General features: G+C 50.7%; 1 protein-coding gene across 3 annotated transcripts in view; it reads left to right on the top strand.

Moving 5' to 3' along the window:
• The window catches only part of afap1 (actin filament associated protein 1), a 33635-nt gene that overhangs the window by 14848 nt on the left and 4927 nt on the right, over window positions 1-13860 (top strand). Inside the window, exons 4-13 of one of the 3 annotated variants that reach the window (XM_047015117.1) lie at window positions 3941-4049; window positions 4195-4406; window positions 4600-4779; window positions 8248-8334; window positions 8982-9060; window positions 11166-11318; window positions 11655-11866; window positions 12071-12216; window positions 12456-12570; window positions 12898-13143. In XM_047015117.1, the coding sequence (XP_046871073.1) occupies window positions 3941-4049; window positions 4195-4406; window positions 4600-4779; window positions 8248-8334; window positions 8982-9060; window positions 11166-11318; window positions 11655-11866; window positions 12071-12216; window positions 12456-12570; window positions 12898-13143 (1539 nt within the window). The remainder of the gene's footprint in view (window positions 1-3940; window positions 4050-4194; window positions 4407-4599; window positions 4780-8247; window positions 8335-8981; window positions 9061-11165; window positions 11319-11654; window positions 11867-12070; window positions 12217-12455; window positions 12571-12897; window positions 13144-13860) is intronic. The other 2 variants (XM_047015116.1, XM_047015115.1) reach the window with 2 other exon arrangements.

The raw sequence follows: 13860 nt of genomic DNA, 5'->3' as shown, positions 1-13860 counted from the left end.
CTGGTGGTCTGATGTGAACATGTGACACGTGCACACAGGCTAAGGGAGGCTACGTCTGGCCCAACAAGGCTGTCACTGGACAGAAACGGGACCAGACTGTGCTCTCGTCCATCTCTCCATCCCTCCTTTCATCTCCAGGGAAGTCTGGCATCCATTTACAGCTCGTCGAGATGCCTCACCTTACCTTGACCTCTTGGTGAATTGCTGGTGTGTGTGTGTCTTCAAGCTGTTTGCATGTAGGAGGCGTGTTGAGAGATGACCCTCTGTTTAGTTCAGTGTGTTTGACGGTGAACAGCTGACAAAAGTATATCCGTGATTGGATCCATGTGTCCATTTCACGCTCCATGATGTCCTGGGAACCTCTGGAATGACATCCCATCAAAACTAGAACCCGGAAGTAGTTCCCGACCTTTCAACCGTCCAAGATGAGCTGTCTCGATGGAAACGCGTGTCTCATCAAACTCGTCCAGCACCAGTGTGAAACGTGGGTGCATTATGGGAAATGAAGTCTCCAAGGAGGATCTTTCAAGGTGGTTTGCAGCAGTTTATAACATCGCAGACGGATACTACCACGTCAGGCATGTTCCCAAGGAAGAAAGATGCCAGAGCATCATAGAAAACAAACTGCTTCCTGTCACATGGTCTGTTGCCTGCAGCTTGCTTCTGTCTTCAGACTTCATTCCAAGAGGCTGTCTGCGATGTGGCAAATGCATTCACACAAGTCCTCCTACGCCCGGCAGAAATGGACACTGGGAAGCTCAGGCCGGACGGTCAGAGAACTCCCCCACGGCTCCTCAGCCACCGCCTCACCTCAGGTCAAACCTCCCTCACCTCAGGTCAAACCTCCCTCACCTCAGGTCAAACCTCCCTCACCTCAGGTCAAACCTCCTCACCTCAGGTCAAACCTCCCTCACCTCAGGTCAAACCTCCCTCACCTCAGGTCAAACCTCCTCACCTCAGGTCAAACCTCCCTCACCTCAGGTCAAACCTCCCTCACCTCAGGTCAAACCTCCCTCACCTCAGGTCAAACCTCCTCACCTCAGGTCAAACCTCCCTCACCTCAGGTCAAACCTCCCTCACCTCAGGTCAAACCTCCTCACCTCAGGTCAAACCTCCTCACCTCAGGTCAAACCTCCTCACCTCAGGTCAAACCTCCCTCACCTCAGGTCAAACCTCCCTCACCTCAGGTCAAACCTCCTCACCTCAGGTCAAACCTCCTCACCTCAGGTCAAACCTCCTCACCTCAGGTCAAACCTCCCTCACCTCAGGTCAAACCTCCCTCACCTCAGGTCAAACCTCCTCACCTCAGGTCAAACCTCCTCACCTCAGGTCAAACCTCCCTCACCTCAGGTCAAACCTCCTCACCTCAGGTCAAACCTCCCTCACCTCAGGTCAAACCTCCCTCACCTCAGGTCAAACCTCCTCACCTCAGGTCAAACCTCCCTCACCTCAGGTCAAACCTCCCTCACCACCCCCTAATTACCATCTCCAACCTTCTTCCACGCGCTGTGGAAACGCTCAATTCGAGGGAATCGCATAGCGGGGGGGGCTGCGCCGGTCTGTGGATCTGAATACCGTGTGGATGGGGGCACCCCAGGGTGGAGGGCGGCGTGTGGAGGGTTTGTCGATCGGTCGAGAGAGGTGCAGGCCATGAGGGTTGGGTCGATTCATGTTGGTGTTTTGTTCCTTGGAACGCTTGTGAGGCCGACTGAACAAGTAGGCCTGGAAGTGTCTATCTGGGTGTACACTTGAGTGTGTGTGTTTTCCTGTACTGTGTGTGTATGTGTTCATGTCTGCACTTTGCACGCACACTCCAATCGAGCCCCTAAATCTAATCTCTGATTTATTCCGTTGCAGAGAACGGGGGGGGGGGGGGGGGGATGTAGGCTGCGTTCACAGTCAGCTTCTTGGGTATTTTTCAACGTTGTTATTCTTGCTAAAACACTTCATTGTTAGTCTTGTTAAAACACTTTAGAAGGAAATAAGCACACTCATTGCATTCAGAGGTTGCTACCGTCCAACATAAACATTTTGGTCACATAAGTGCGTACATTTCTTCTGGAACACCCCTTTGTGTTCCAGGCGCAAGATCGCTGTGTTATTGTTCCACCATTAGACCAAGAGCTTTCTGTCTTTTGTTGGCGCTCTCTTTTACTTCTTTCTGGAGGATGTGGGGATTTTCAAGGTTGATTTGTGTGTGTGAGTAAGTTTTAAGTTACTACAAGGTTAACTGGGACCGAGCTATTGGCAGAAAATTAGTTTACCAAAAGAAGTGCTTCCCAGAGGAAATAGGATAAGGACTTTGGGGTCAGTCCTGACTTGAGTTATAGACAACTTCTCCTATAGAGGGAGAAAGAGAGATCATGGGAGTAGCCAGGCTCTCTCTCTCTCTTTTTGTGTGTGTGTCACACAGTGACTCGTTCTTTCTGACGGTCTCTACTTTGTACAGAAACGGTTTACAGACACTCCATCTTTATAAATAACCACATGTTCCACGTCGCCGTGGCGACGGAGATACCATCACCACGGCGGCGACGCCTCATTGGCCGAGCTGCGCTCAGTGGCCCGCAGCGCTCGCTTTTCACAACTGCCGTGGACTTCCCCCCTCTAAAAACATCCAGGGCCGGGAAAAGACAGTGCCCGCCTCTCCCAGTGGATGAAATGAGAGAAATATACGAGAGGAGGACTTTCCATGTGACGAAAAGAGGGGAATTTGTGGGGAATTCATTATGGAGAGCAACCGTAAGCTCTTCTTCAGGCGCAAGGTGGTCATCGCTACATTTGGAACGCCTGCATGACCAAACTTCTCACAATGAGATGTCCCGACTTTCCAGTTTCAGAGACACATGTTTCTTTGCCTCTTGGACTTAAATGTTGTAAGTTTTGAAGTACCCAACCTTCTTTGAAATGGTCTTCCAGAGTCAAAAGCTTCAGTTCTCTTTATTGGCCAGGTGTAAGAGGAGTGTGGGAGGAGTCAAGCTGCAGATGATGAACATTAGACACGAGAGAGAACCTCGTCACGTGTTTCTGGTATTACACGGACCCTTAAGGAACCGTTAATGAAGCTGAGGTACAGTTCTGCTGCTGAGAAATACGTTCTGTACACTGACACGCACACACACATACATACATACTGTACATGCATGCATACACACACGTGCACATACATACATGCACACATACTGTACACGCTCTCTCTCTGAGGGAAGACACATTTCTGGGAACGCTCGATTCGGAGAGTTAAACGTCAAGCAAGAAGACATTTATTTCCATGTGCTGTGAGATGATGAGATTAGATTTTACTGTTGCCATAATGTTATTTTAAGAGCCTGAAACATGGAGAGAGCGCCGCTTGGTGCCGGCCAATGTGGATCACGTTAGCTTCCCCTCGCGCCCGACAAGCAGGCGAACACCAACTGGAAACAAACAATAACAAAAAGAGAGGGTTTTCATTCCCCCCCCCCTCCCCCGTCTTTCTCTCCCTCCCTCAAACTCTTCTCTCCTTCTTAGACTCTTTTCTTTCTCCCCCTCTCCCTTCTCACCGTGTTGGACTTTAATCTCAAGTGTCATCTCTCTTCACTCCTCCCCCCACCCCCACCCCCCCCCCCATCTCTGGAGATGCTCACCACAGAAGCGCTCCAGAGCTCCACTTCCCTGGTGCAGGTCCTAACCCTCCGCGTGTCGTGTTTAGGGCCAGGCCAGTGACGAGCGGGCCGCCCCTCAGCGTGGGGGGCCCTGTTTGAAGTGGCACCAGTGTGACCACGTGTCGCGTGATCTGCTTCCTGTGGTTGGGCTCCTCCCTGTCATGGTTAGGTGGCGGTCTTGGCGGTGGTTGTTTTGCATACTGACCCATGATTCTCTCTCCCCCCCTCTCTTTCTCCCTTTTTTCTTCTTTCTCCCTCTCCCACCATCTGTCTCTCTCCTCCCCTCCCCCCTCCAGCCTCCAGACAGTGGCCCCCCTCCCCTCCCCAGCTCCTCCCTCCCTGAGGGCTACTATGAGGAGGCTGTGCCTCTGAGTCCTGGGAAGGCTCCCGAATACATCACCTCCAGTGAGTGGATACAGACACACACACACACGCAGCATGTTACACATACAAACGCACACGCGCCCAGACCGCCCCACTACATTGTTCAACTCCTCCACCTCTCTCTCCCCCCCCCCCCCCCATCCTTCCCTCTCTCCCCGTCTCCCAGACTACGACTCGGACGCCATGAGCAGCTCTTACGAGTCGTACGACGAGGAGGAGGAGGACGGCAAGGGCCAGAAGATGTGTCACCAGTGGCCGTCCGAGGAGGCCTCCATGGACCTGGTGAAGGACGCCCGCATCTGTGCCTTCCTGCTGCGCAAGAAGCGCTTCGGCCAGTGGACCAAGCTGCTGTGTGTCATCAAGGATAGCAAGCTGCTGGTAGGGAAGGGAGACACGCTGACACACACACACACACCATGTACACACAGACGCTGACTCGCGCGCACAAACGCGTATACAGAATACTCTGAAACACGTGGATACGCACTGTTTGTAGGATGACACGCAAACGCATCATGCCGAGTGACCTTGTTCTGAAGTCTCTGGAAAACCCCTTCCTCCCCACCTTCAGTGCTACAAGTCTTCCAAAGACCACACCCCCCAGATGGTTCTGGTCCTATCGGGGTGCAGCATCACTCACATCCCCAAGGACGGCAAGAAGAAGAAGCACGAGCTGAGGATCGTCCACCAAGGGGCAGATGCCCTTGTTCTGGCTGTACACAGCAAGGAGCAGGCTGAGGAGTGGCTCAAGGTAACTAGCTGTCCCGCAACGCTAGGCTAACATGCTACAGCAGAAGTGTTGTTTGTGTGTGTGCTACGTAGCAGTGACCCATTCGGGTCCTAACAGAATGGTAGCACATCTTGTGTATCCAAAAGGGAAGTCAATCTTTGGAATTGTACATGGGGAGGTGGAAGGAATTTGTTTTGAAAACAAGGACTGTGCCTGCTGTGCCGGCGACCAAGGTTAGCCTAGCTAATGAGCTGTTGTTTCCAGGTATTGTTGGAGGACTTCTCTGTAATCTGTGGATGTCTGTGTGAATCTCTTTGCCCCCCTCTGATCCATCTTTCAGATGCTAATATTTTCCTCTCTGTTGCGAGCACTTCGACGCAAACACACACCTTCACCTCAGCCCCTCTTGGGATTACCCTGGACACAGTTGTTTGTCCTGGGGAATCTATTGTACGGTATTAATAGTACTAGTTTAAACTTCCTCCCCCCCGCCCCCCAACACCCCACCCCTCCTTCCCTCCCTTGCCTCCCTCGCTTCCCTTCCTCCTTGCTCCAGTTACGGCCACGGCTCTCCTGCCAGACTCGGTCCCCCTGCTGTAGTTACAGACTGGGACCCTGCAGCACCTCTTCATACGGCACGTCGGAGCGGCTTGGAAAATAAAAAAAACAACTAAAAAGTTAATAGTCTCGATTCTGCCCGTCAGACTGATTCAGCCGCCCTGATTGAAACGCCAGCTTCTCTCTCTCTCTCTCTCTCTCTCTCTCTCTCTCTCTCTCTCTCTCTCTCTCTCTCTCTCTCACTCTCACTCTCACTCTCACTCTCACTCTCACTCACTCTTTCTGCCTCGCTCTCTCTCTCTCTCCCACTCTATCCCTCTTACAGTGCGTACAGTGGGCCTAGACCCCCCCCCCCCCTCCACACACACACAAAAAGGCACCCACGAAAGAAACTCTTTCACATTTATCTGATTTGATGACTAGTTCCATATGGCGGTCTGTTTATTGATTGGCTGCAGGGGGAAGCACGCTCGATTGGTCCAGACGTACCTGCAAACAGACCTGCACAAATATACAAACCCTCCCTGCAGCGCTCATCAGACCGGAGAGGGGAGGTTGGGTGTGTGTTTAGTCAGGTGTTCGTGTATTGAAAACACATTGAAGCAATAAAACAGCCTGGAATAAACAGGCGCTTTTTTGGGGGGGGGTTGGCCCAACAATCAATTTCTCTCGTCGGAGTTTACTGGATATAATTGATAAACATGTGGTTTTCTCGGGGCTGGTGACACTGGAACCAGCGAGGTCCAATTCCCCCCCTGCCTCCTGGCCCGGGTTCAAGGAGCCCGTGTGATGGTGAGGGATCGGCTCCCTGGCGCGGAACGCCATTAAGCCTGAGGGGTGTGTGCGCGAGACGGCGAGCCAGAAATAATTAGAAGTTTCGATCTCGTGTTTAGATACCGGGGTTGCTAGGAGACCTTGGACGCGCCGTGCGATATACACGTGTGTGTGTGTGTGTGCGTGCATGCAGGCACGCACACTCACCCATACACATACACAAATGCAGGCACATGAGCTCAAGCGCACACGCTTGCTCTCTCACAAGTCCTCCTCTCCATTTCTCCCTCTTCCTCCCTCTCTTCTCTCGTCCATAGGGGCTTTCATAACAATCAGCCTTGCGTTTCACATTAAAGACTGGATCATGGAAACAAAGCTTTCTCAGCTGAAATCCACCCTAGTAGTGATGGGTCCACTCCAATACCATGTCCTCACTGCAAACGGAGCCGTGCAACACTACATCGACACTACGTTAGAAAGGAGAGAAGGAGAGGAGGAAAGGGGAGGAGGAGAGAGGTGGAGACCTTCGTGCAGTGAGGGCCATCCAAACCAGACTCGCTAATGATAAACGCAGACATTGTGTGTTAATGAGCTGTGTATGTAACTCAATAGCATGTTGATACCCTATCCTTTTTCAGAATGTTTTGTGGGTTTCTGTGCAATTTAGAGTTGTTTCTTTTTCTCTCCTTGACCTCGTCCCTTTGTTTCAATCCCTTCTTTTCAGGATGACCTGGTAGTCTTTCTCTCTTGGCTTTGCATCTACGGTTTCCTCCTCTTCCTCTTCCTCCTCTCCCCTTATCCTGCTCTGAGAAACCTAGCCCAGTCTCTCTTCAAGCTGGTCTGTTGAGAAATCGGGGTGTGGGGGGAGGGGTCTGGGTGTGTGTCAGACTTTTGACCCATGATCGTCCACACATTGCTAGTAAACTCGGACAAAAAAGCCTCCATGTCACTACACTCAACCACGACCGATGTGTAACCGATACACAAACCCAAAGAGTCACAAACCCGTCCATCTCTCATCTCCCCTCCCCCCCCCCCCAGCCAGATATCATAAGTCTTGTCTATGTGGAAATCTCCAATGAGAACGCCTCCCAAGTCGTGTAGCAACAGCGACATCTCCCAGACACGTCAACAAGGCCAAACCCACCCAGAGAGAACCAGCAGAGCCAGCCAACGAGCCTGTGTATGAGATGTCTGTTACTGACACAAGATAGACTTTTAAGTTTGTGTCACACACACACACTTGATAACACACACACAGGCAGGTATATACGCACACACACACACACACGCTGGCCTCTACTGAGCCAAAACCATGGAGGCTGTAATTTCCCTGCGAGGCCAATTATGTTCTCTCCCAGCCAAACCCAGAAGACTGTGGTGAACACAGGCTGCTGAGCCGAAGTGTGTGTGCGTGTGTGTGTGTGTGTTAAATCTATTTCCCTGTATCAGTGTGCTTGTGTGTATGTTCAGTCCAAACCTAATCACTCTATCGTAGCTTGGCCTAACTTAGCATCATCGCTCACCTCATTCTATATCCACAGCCACCTTTATGACTCTATGAAACAACCTCTTAAGTATTGATGGGTTGCCAGGTTTAGGATGCTGTGAGGTTGTGGGCAGTGCTAAGGTGATGCTAATGTGCTCTGGCGCCCCACAGCCTATGTTGCAGTGTCTCTGGATATCTCATTCCCTGTGACTGGGCCTGTCTCATAACACCATGCAAGCAGACAGCAGCCCTTTCTTGGCTGTGCTTGAGTCAGAGCTTTAATATACGAAGCAGGCTTGTGGCTTCTCTCTTCCCCACTGCCTCTCTCTGTGCCTCTTTCCCTGCCTCTCTCTGTCCCTCTCTGTGTCCCTTTCCCTGCCTCTCTCTGTCCCTCTCTCTCCCTGCCTCTCTCTGTCTCTCTCGTCATGGTAAGGGGAGGGACTTCAGCAACACCGAGAATGTTTACATGCGGACAATATTCTGATTCCTGTCAATGCGCTGACTGGCATGGTCATTCTTATGGCGAATGTGTACATTGGCACCAGCAAAAGGATTGAAATGTGATTGGGACACGCCCTATGGTGCCCATGAACAGTCTAGGTTTCCTAGAGAAGGCTGCATGATCTGGTGAAGCCCCGTCTAACACAGCTGGTGTGTTTGGTGTATAGGTCATGAGAGAGGTGTGCCTCAACGGTCACGTGGATTCGGAAGGACCTGCCTCCGGTTCCCCGGTACACAAGCCTGAGCTGGAGAAGGTAAACGTGTGCACACACACTCACTCCCCACTCTGTCCCTCTGTCGTTTTCTCTTTCTCATCCGCTCACACACACACAAACACACAAATATACAGTAGAGTGCGCTGTTAAACTGGCGGAGAGCATCTGTAACATGTTATGTATGAATAATTAGGCTTGGCTTCTGCCTACTGAGCCAGTTAGGGAGAAGTTTGTCATTAAAGTCTCTCTGATCTAAGTCATTTTCCACCTCAAAACACACACATAAACACACGTAAACTAAAAACACTCACAAGAATTCTCAAATATGAACACGCATATATTACCTGTAAACACACACACACACACACAGAATGGCTCCATCCGTGGTTTACTTGCTTGCCCCAGACTGCAACCCTCCAGCCCCCCCTCCACACACGTCTAATGAAGGCCTATTACAGCTTTTACTGCTGTGTGTTAGTCGAACACAGACAGCAGAGACGCCCCTGGGGCACTCTCGTAAAGGTGCGGGTGTGTGTGCGCTTGTCTCTGTACGTGTGTGTGTGTGGAGGACATTTATGTAGTGTGTGTGTGGATGAGTGTGTATGCATCCTTTAGGACCTGTGTGTGTGTGTGTGTGTGTGTATATATATGCGTGTGTATCATACTGACTGTAGGCTGCGTTCCAGAAGGTGTCATGTGACAGGCCCAGCTCAGATGGAGAGCAGCCTCACGAGAACGGACACAATGGAGACTGTAAGGACAACGGTAAGACATGATGACACACACACACACACATACATACATACATACATACATACATAGCTTCAGAAGCCTAACCCAGTGTTTCCAGTCCCTGCAAATTTGCATCTGTGCACTCTTTCTTCCCTGGTTCCATTGAGAAGTGATGGGTATCAGCTGTGCAGAGCAGCTGTAGGCTTGGTCTTTCCAACCTGTGATAAGAGCTTCTTCCACCACGATGACCGTGACCATCCCAGTCCTGTCAGCCATTAGTTAGACCTCATACAGCGAAGAGGGACCTTTTTTTTTCTTCCATGAGCCAATTTGTCGGACACGGAATAGCAGCTTGTTACGATCCGACATTTGAAACGTAAATTTATGAGGTATTTCTTCTTAATGGAAGCACGCCGTCTTCCAATGCAGAGACAGGAAGATGATAGCTGCACTGTCTGAAGAGCTGCTGGGATTATTTAGCGTTTGTTGACCTGACAGGTTCAATTCCAGGAGGACAGAATCTTCCCTTCACTTGTCAGGGATCCCTGTTTGGGTTCTCTAGGATTTAGAACCCAAACTCTACTTTTTCAAGACAGACAAACATGGGTGTTTTTTTTTTTCCATGTGAGAAGACTGGTTTCTCAATAGTAGTAAATTCCAGTCCTGGGGGGATTGCTTGCTCAGCATTGGGCTGTGATTCAGAGGCACCTAAACTGTTTGCATATTGCAGCTGTGAAAACACAATTGATTTTGATATATGACAACACTTTTTTAGTTTTTTACCCCCAAATGACATAAATTCAATGTGTTCTGTTAGATTACATTTGACACGTTTTGGCAGATTTATCTATTTCAATGATGGTTTTCATTTAGTGTTTTTGGTTATTCCTGAAAATGGGATAAATGAATGAAAGATGTCCCTCTAGAGGATTGGAGGGGAATTGCAAGTTAGCGCCGCCTTAGAATGTTTAGTGTTAGCCTATATAGTGTCAATACAACGATTGACTCTGGCTTCACACCCACTTTTGGACTCTTGTCTCTTCAGACATCTCAGTTTGCTGTCATCAAAACAAACGACAGACACACACACACTGTCTCTGCACTCTCTCTCACCCTGCCTACACATTCTGTCTGACGAAGAGGAGGGAAAATATGTCAATTCTTTTTAAAAATGTTTTTGCTTAATCAGCTCCATTCCTTCCAGCGCTGGTAACAGACGGGCGACTCTGATTCAGAGGGAATCGGATGAGCCTGATCACGCACATTTCCCCATCTCTCCAGGAAAAAGACTAATAACCCTTTTTTTTTTTTTTTTTTTTTTTAACCAAGTGAAGTGTTTTCACATCTGTGTGTCTGGTTTCCACCTTAGGCCCACGCATGTGTGTGTGCGGTGTGACAATCCCAAGAAGGTATGGGGTGCAGATGGCAACACATTTAATTTAAAATGTCGCCATGGTGAAGATACCATTCCTTGATGTGGTACTGTAACGCCATCTGACTAACCGGCACTGCAGAGAGCTGATGGTGTGTGTGTGTGTGTCTGTTGAAACACTCCAATGTCAGCTGTCTCTGTATAATGACATCACTGAGGGGAAATTCACCCTTTTCACCCCCGTCTCATGAGTGAAGTCACTCTCTCTCTCACACACACACAAACACACACTAAATAAGTTCCTCCTCTGTCCATTCCTGTCGTTCTTGTTGTCTCCTGTCCTGCTGCATGGCTGTGGACGTTGTCTACCAAACTATCTGACCACTAACCACACTATCCCAACAACACCCAGAGAGGAGTGGGAGACAGGAACCAAGAGACAGACTCTTAAGACCTAGCTTAGACTAGTTTAGTGGGATTTACAGGAGAATGTGCACCGTCATGAATGCTTTGGCTGGTTTTTCACACGATATTGAAGCCATTTTCACCTTGAATCATGAAACACACTCATCACCTCAGGCCACAGTGTGTTGGTTGGATGGACTGGATGTCACGACTGCCAAAGGAAATTTCCACCTGTGGGGATAAAGTATTCTATTCTGCTACAGGTTCAAGGTTACATTTTCCCTCCATTTCTCTCTTTGTCTTTCCCATCGCACTGTCTTCCTCTCCCTCTCCCCCCTCTCTTTCTCTTCCTCTCCCTCAGGCAAAGGGAAGAAGAGCTCGAAGGCGGAGCAGAAGGGAGGGACTGTGGGGAAGGGGGCGGGGAAAAAGATCACCAAGATCATTGGCCTGGGCAGGAAGAAGCCGTCCACTGACGAGCAGACGTCCTCTGCAGAGGAGGATGTGCCCACCTGTGGTAAGCGACAGTCACGTCACCTGCTCCTAGGACAGCCACATTCATCTACGAGGGTCGATGTCTTAGAGTCTAAGACAGTGCAATGACTAAGACTTAGACCGACATGGTACTTAGTCATTGCACTGAGATTAGGTTCAAACCTTATCCTAATCTCATGTTCCTGTGATCATTTATACTTATCAGTATACATTGTATAAGTATATATACTTGTATTTAGACTGTATACTATCGGAGTGACATTGACCACTGTTATGCATGTTGAGTTTCACATCCAGTTTTGACGTGTCGTCATCCGCCCCCACCTCACCTAATTGGCTGGGTGCCCTTGATTGACAGGCTATCTGAACGTGCTGTCCAATAACCGCTGGCGGGAGCGCTGGTGCCGTCTGAAAGACAACCAGCTGCTGCTGCACAAGGACCGCGCCGACCTCAAGAGCCACATGGCCTCGCTGCCCCTGAGAGGCTGCGAGGTCAGCCCCGGCCTCGACCAGAAGCACCCCTACGCCTTCCGCCTGCTCCGCAACGGGCAGGAGGTGGCCGTGCTGGAGGTAAACACACACACACAGGCACACAGGCACACACATACTCTACACACACACGTACATGCATATTAAGAAAAACACACGTCAGTCCCAGACCTTTAGGCATGCACATGGTACCCACTGATCCCTTCAGTGTCGTCATCCGAAGCAGCACTGACCTGGGGTTCACTCTATCCTTCCTCACCCCCCCTCTCCCCCTCCCCCCCCCAGGCGTCCTCATCAGAGGCGCTGGGTCGCTGGCTGGGTGTCCTCCTGGCAGAGTCGGGCTCCACCACCGACCCCGCAGCCCTGCACTACGACTACATCGACGTGGAGACCACCGCCAACGTCATCCAGCTGGCGAAGCAGTCCTTCTGGTGAGACACACGCCTACCTGAGACCTCGGTCCTTATGGGGAGGCACACACACGCCTAGCTTAGACTCAGGCACAACATGAGATCTCAGACGTCGGGTCGAGAGTGATGGGTCCTTCAGTAGCATGATTATGCCCGTATCCCATCAAGCGTCAGATCTTTCCAGGTGTGTGTCCGTGTGGATATCCCCTCCTTTCAGAGCAGTGTTTGTGAAGCTCTGCTGGCGTTCTTTCCCCCCTCAGCTTCACGAGCAAGCGTGCCATTTCCCCAAACCCGTATCTGGACAACCCCGTCAACGGATACGCCTGCCCGTCTGGCATGGCCCTGCACTACGACGACGTGCCCATCAACGGAACGGTAAGGACACACACACACATACAGCTTTAGTGTCAGAGGTTCTGTGGTCTAGCGCTCTGTTTCTCCCTCTCGTCCTCGTCTGTATTCCCATTTCTGACTAATACCGCTGACTGGACTTCCTGGTCCTCAGTACTAACTCTCTGGCAGTAACAATAACAACCTTTTTGCCATCTTCCCCCCCCCCCCCCCCCCCCCTCTATTCCTCCTCTGCTTGCTTTATCTGTGTACGCTTTCTTTTTCTGTCTTTTGTTTCCTTTCTTTTTCCCTCCCTCCCTCCCCTCCCTCCCTCCCTCCCTCCCTCCCTCCCTGCATGCTGACCTAACCAAGGATCCCGAGGCACTGTACTCCAGCCCAGCCAGCGGGGGGCGACAGAGAGAGGACGTGCACTATGAGAACGCTGACCTGTATGAGAACATGCCCTCGCCCAAGCTGGCGTCCCGCTACTCCCCCAAGCCCAGCCGCCCGGCCTCCTCCTCCAGCCATTACAAAACCCCTGGCCCCATCTCCTCCAAATTCCTCTCTTCCTCTTCCTCCTCTTCCTCAGCCAAGGCTAACTCTAAAGATGCTGCTCAGGTGACTAACTTTCTAACTGCCCGCCTGCTTTCTAACATGCTAACCCTTTCTCTCTCTGCTGAATAGCTGTTTCCTGGGAGACCAAGGTGAGAGATGTCAGCCAATAGGAGAAGGGCTGGGTTCTAGACTCACGTCTCATTAGTTCTCCCGTTCATTGTTCCCTCTGGAGCACGCTCTGATTTGAATACATGGGTATTGACGCGGGCCACCCAGAATCTCAGGTCCTCTTTCCTCCATCCCCCACAATCCCCCTCTCCTCCTGCCCCCTCCCAAGGGCCTGCTGGATCGGAGCTCTAAGTGATCTGATTAAAACCATGCAGGGTTTATGCACACTGTGCTGTCCAGCGGTGTGTGTGTGTGTCTCTGTGTGGGTGTGTGTCTCTGTGTGTGTGTGTGTGTCTCTGTGTGTGTGTGTGTGTGTGTGGGACTTTCTCAGACATTGACCATGCTGCCGTAAGCCTGAGTCAGGATATGTACCTCTCGGAGGGAGGGAGGATCAAGTATCAGTAGTTTGCGTTCAGGTCACATTATTCATCCTCTCACTGTAGACCACCCAGCTTTTTAGAGGGGTTCACTTTTTGATGTGTGTGTGTGTGTGTAAAAATATATAAAAGGTTAGACTGATGAACTGATATGTGTCTACAGGGACCGTGTACTGTATAACACATATGTACACACCGTGTTAGGCAAGCTGGTGTGTGTGCTTCATAACCCCCC

Source organism: Hypomesus transpacificus, unplaced genomic scaffold (genome assembly GCF_021917145.1).
Source record: "Hypomesus transpacificus isolate Combined female unplaced genomic scaffold, fHypTra1 scaffold_273, whole genome shotgun sequence".
Taxonomy (NCBI): domain Eukaryota; kingdom Metazoa; phylum Chordata; class Actinopteri; order Osmeriformes; family Osmeridae; genus Hypomesus; species Hypomesus transpacificus.
Note: the sequence above shows the minus strand (reverse complement) of the source record. Positions and strands in the feature narration are given on the sequence as shown.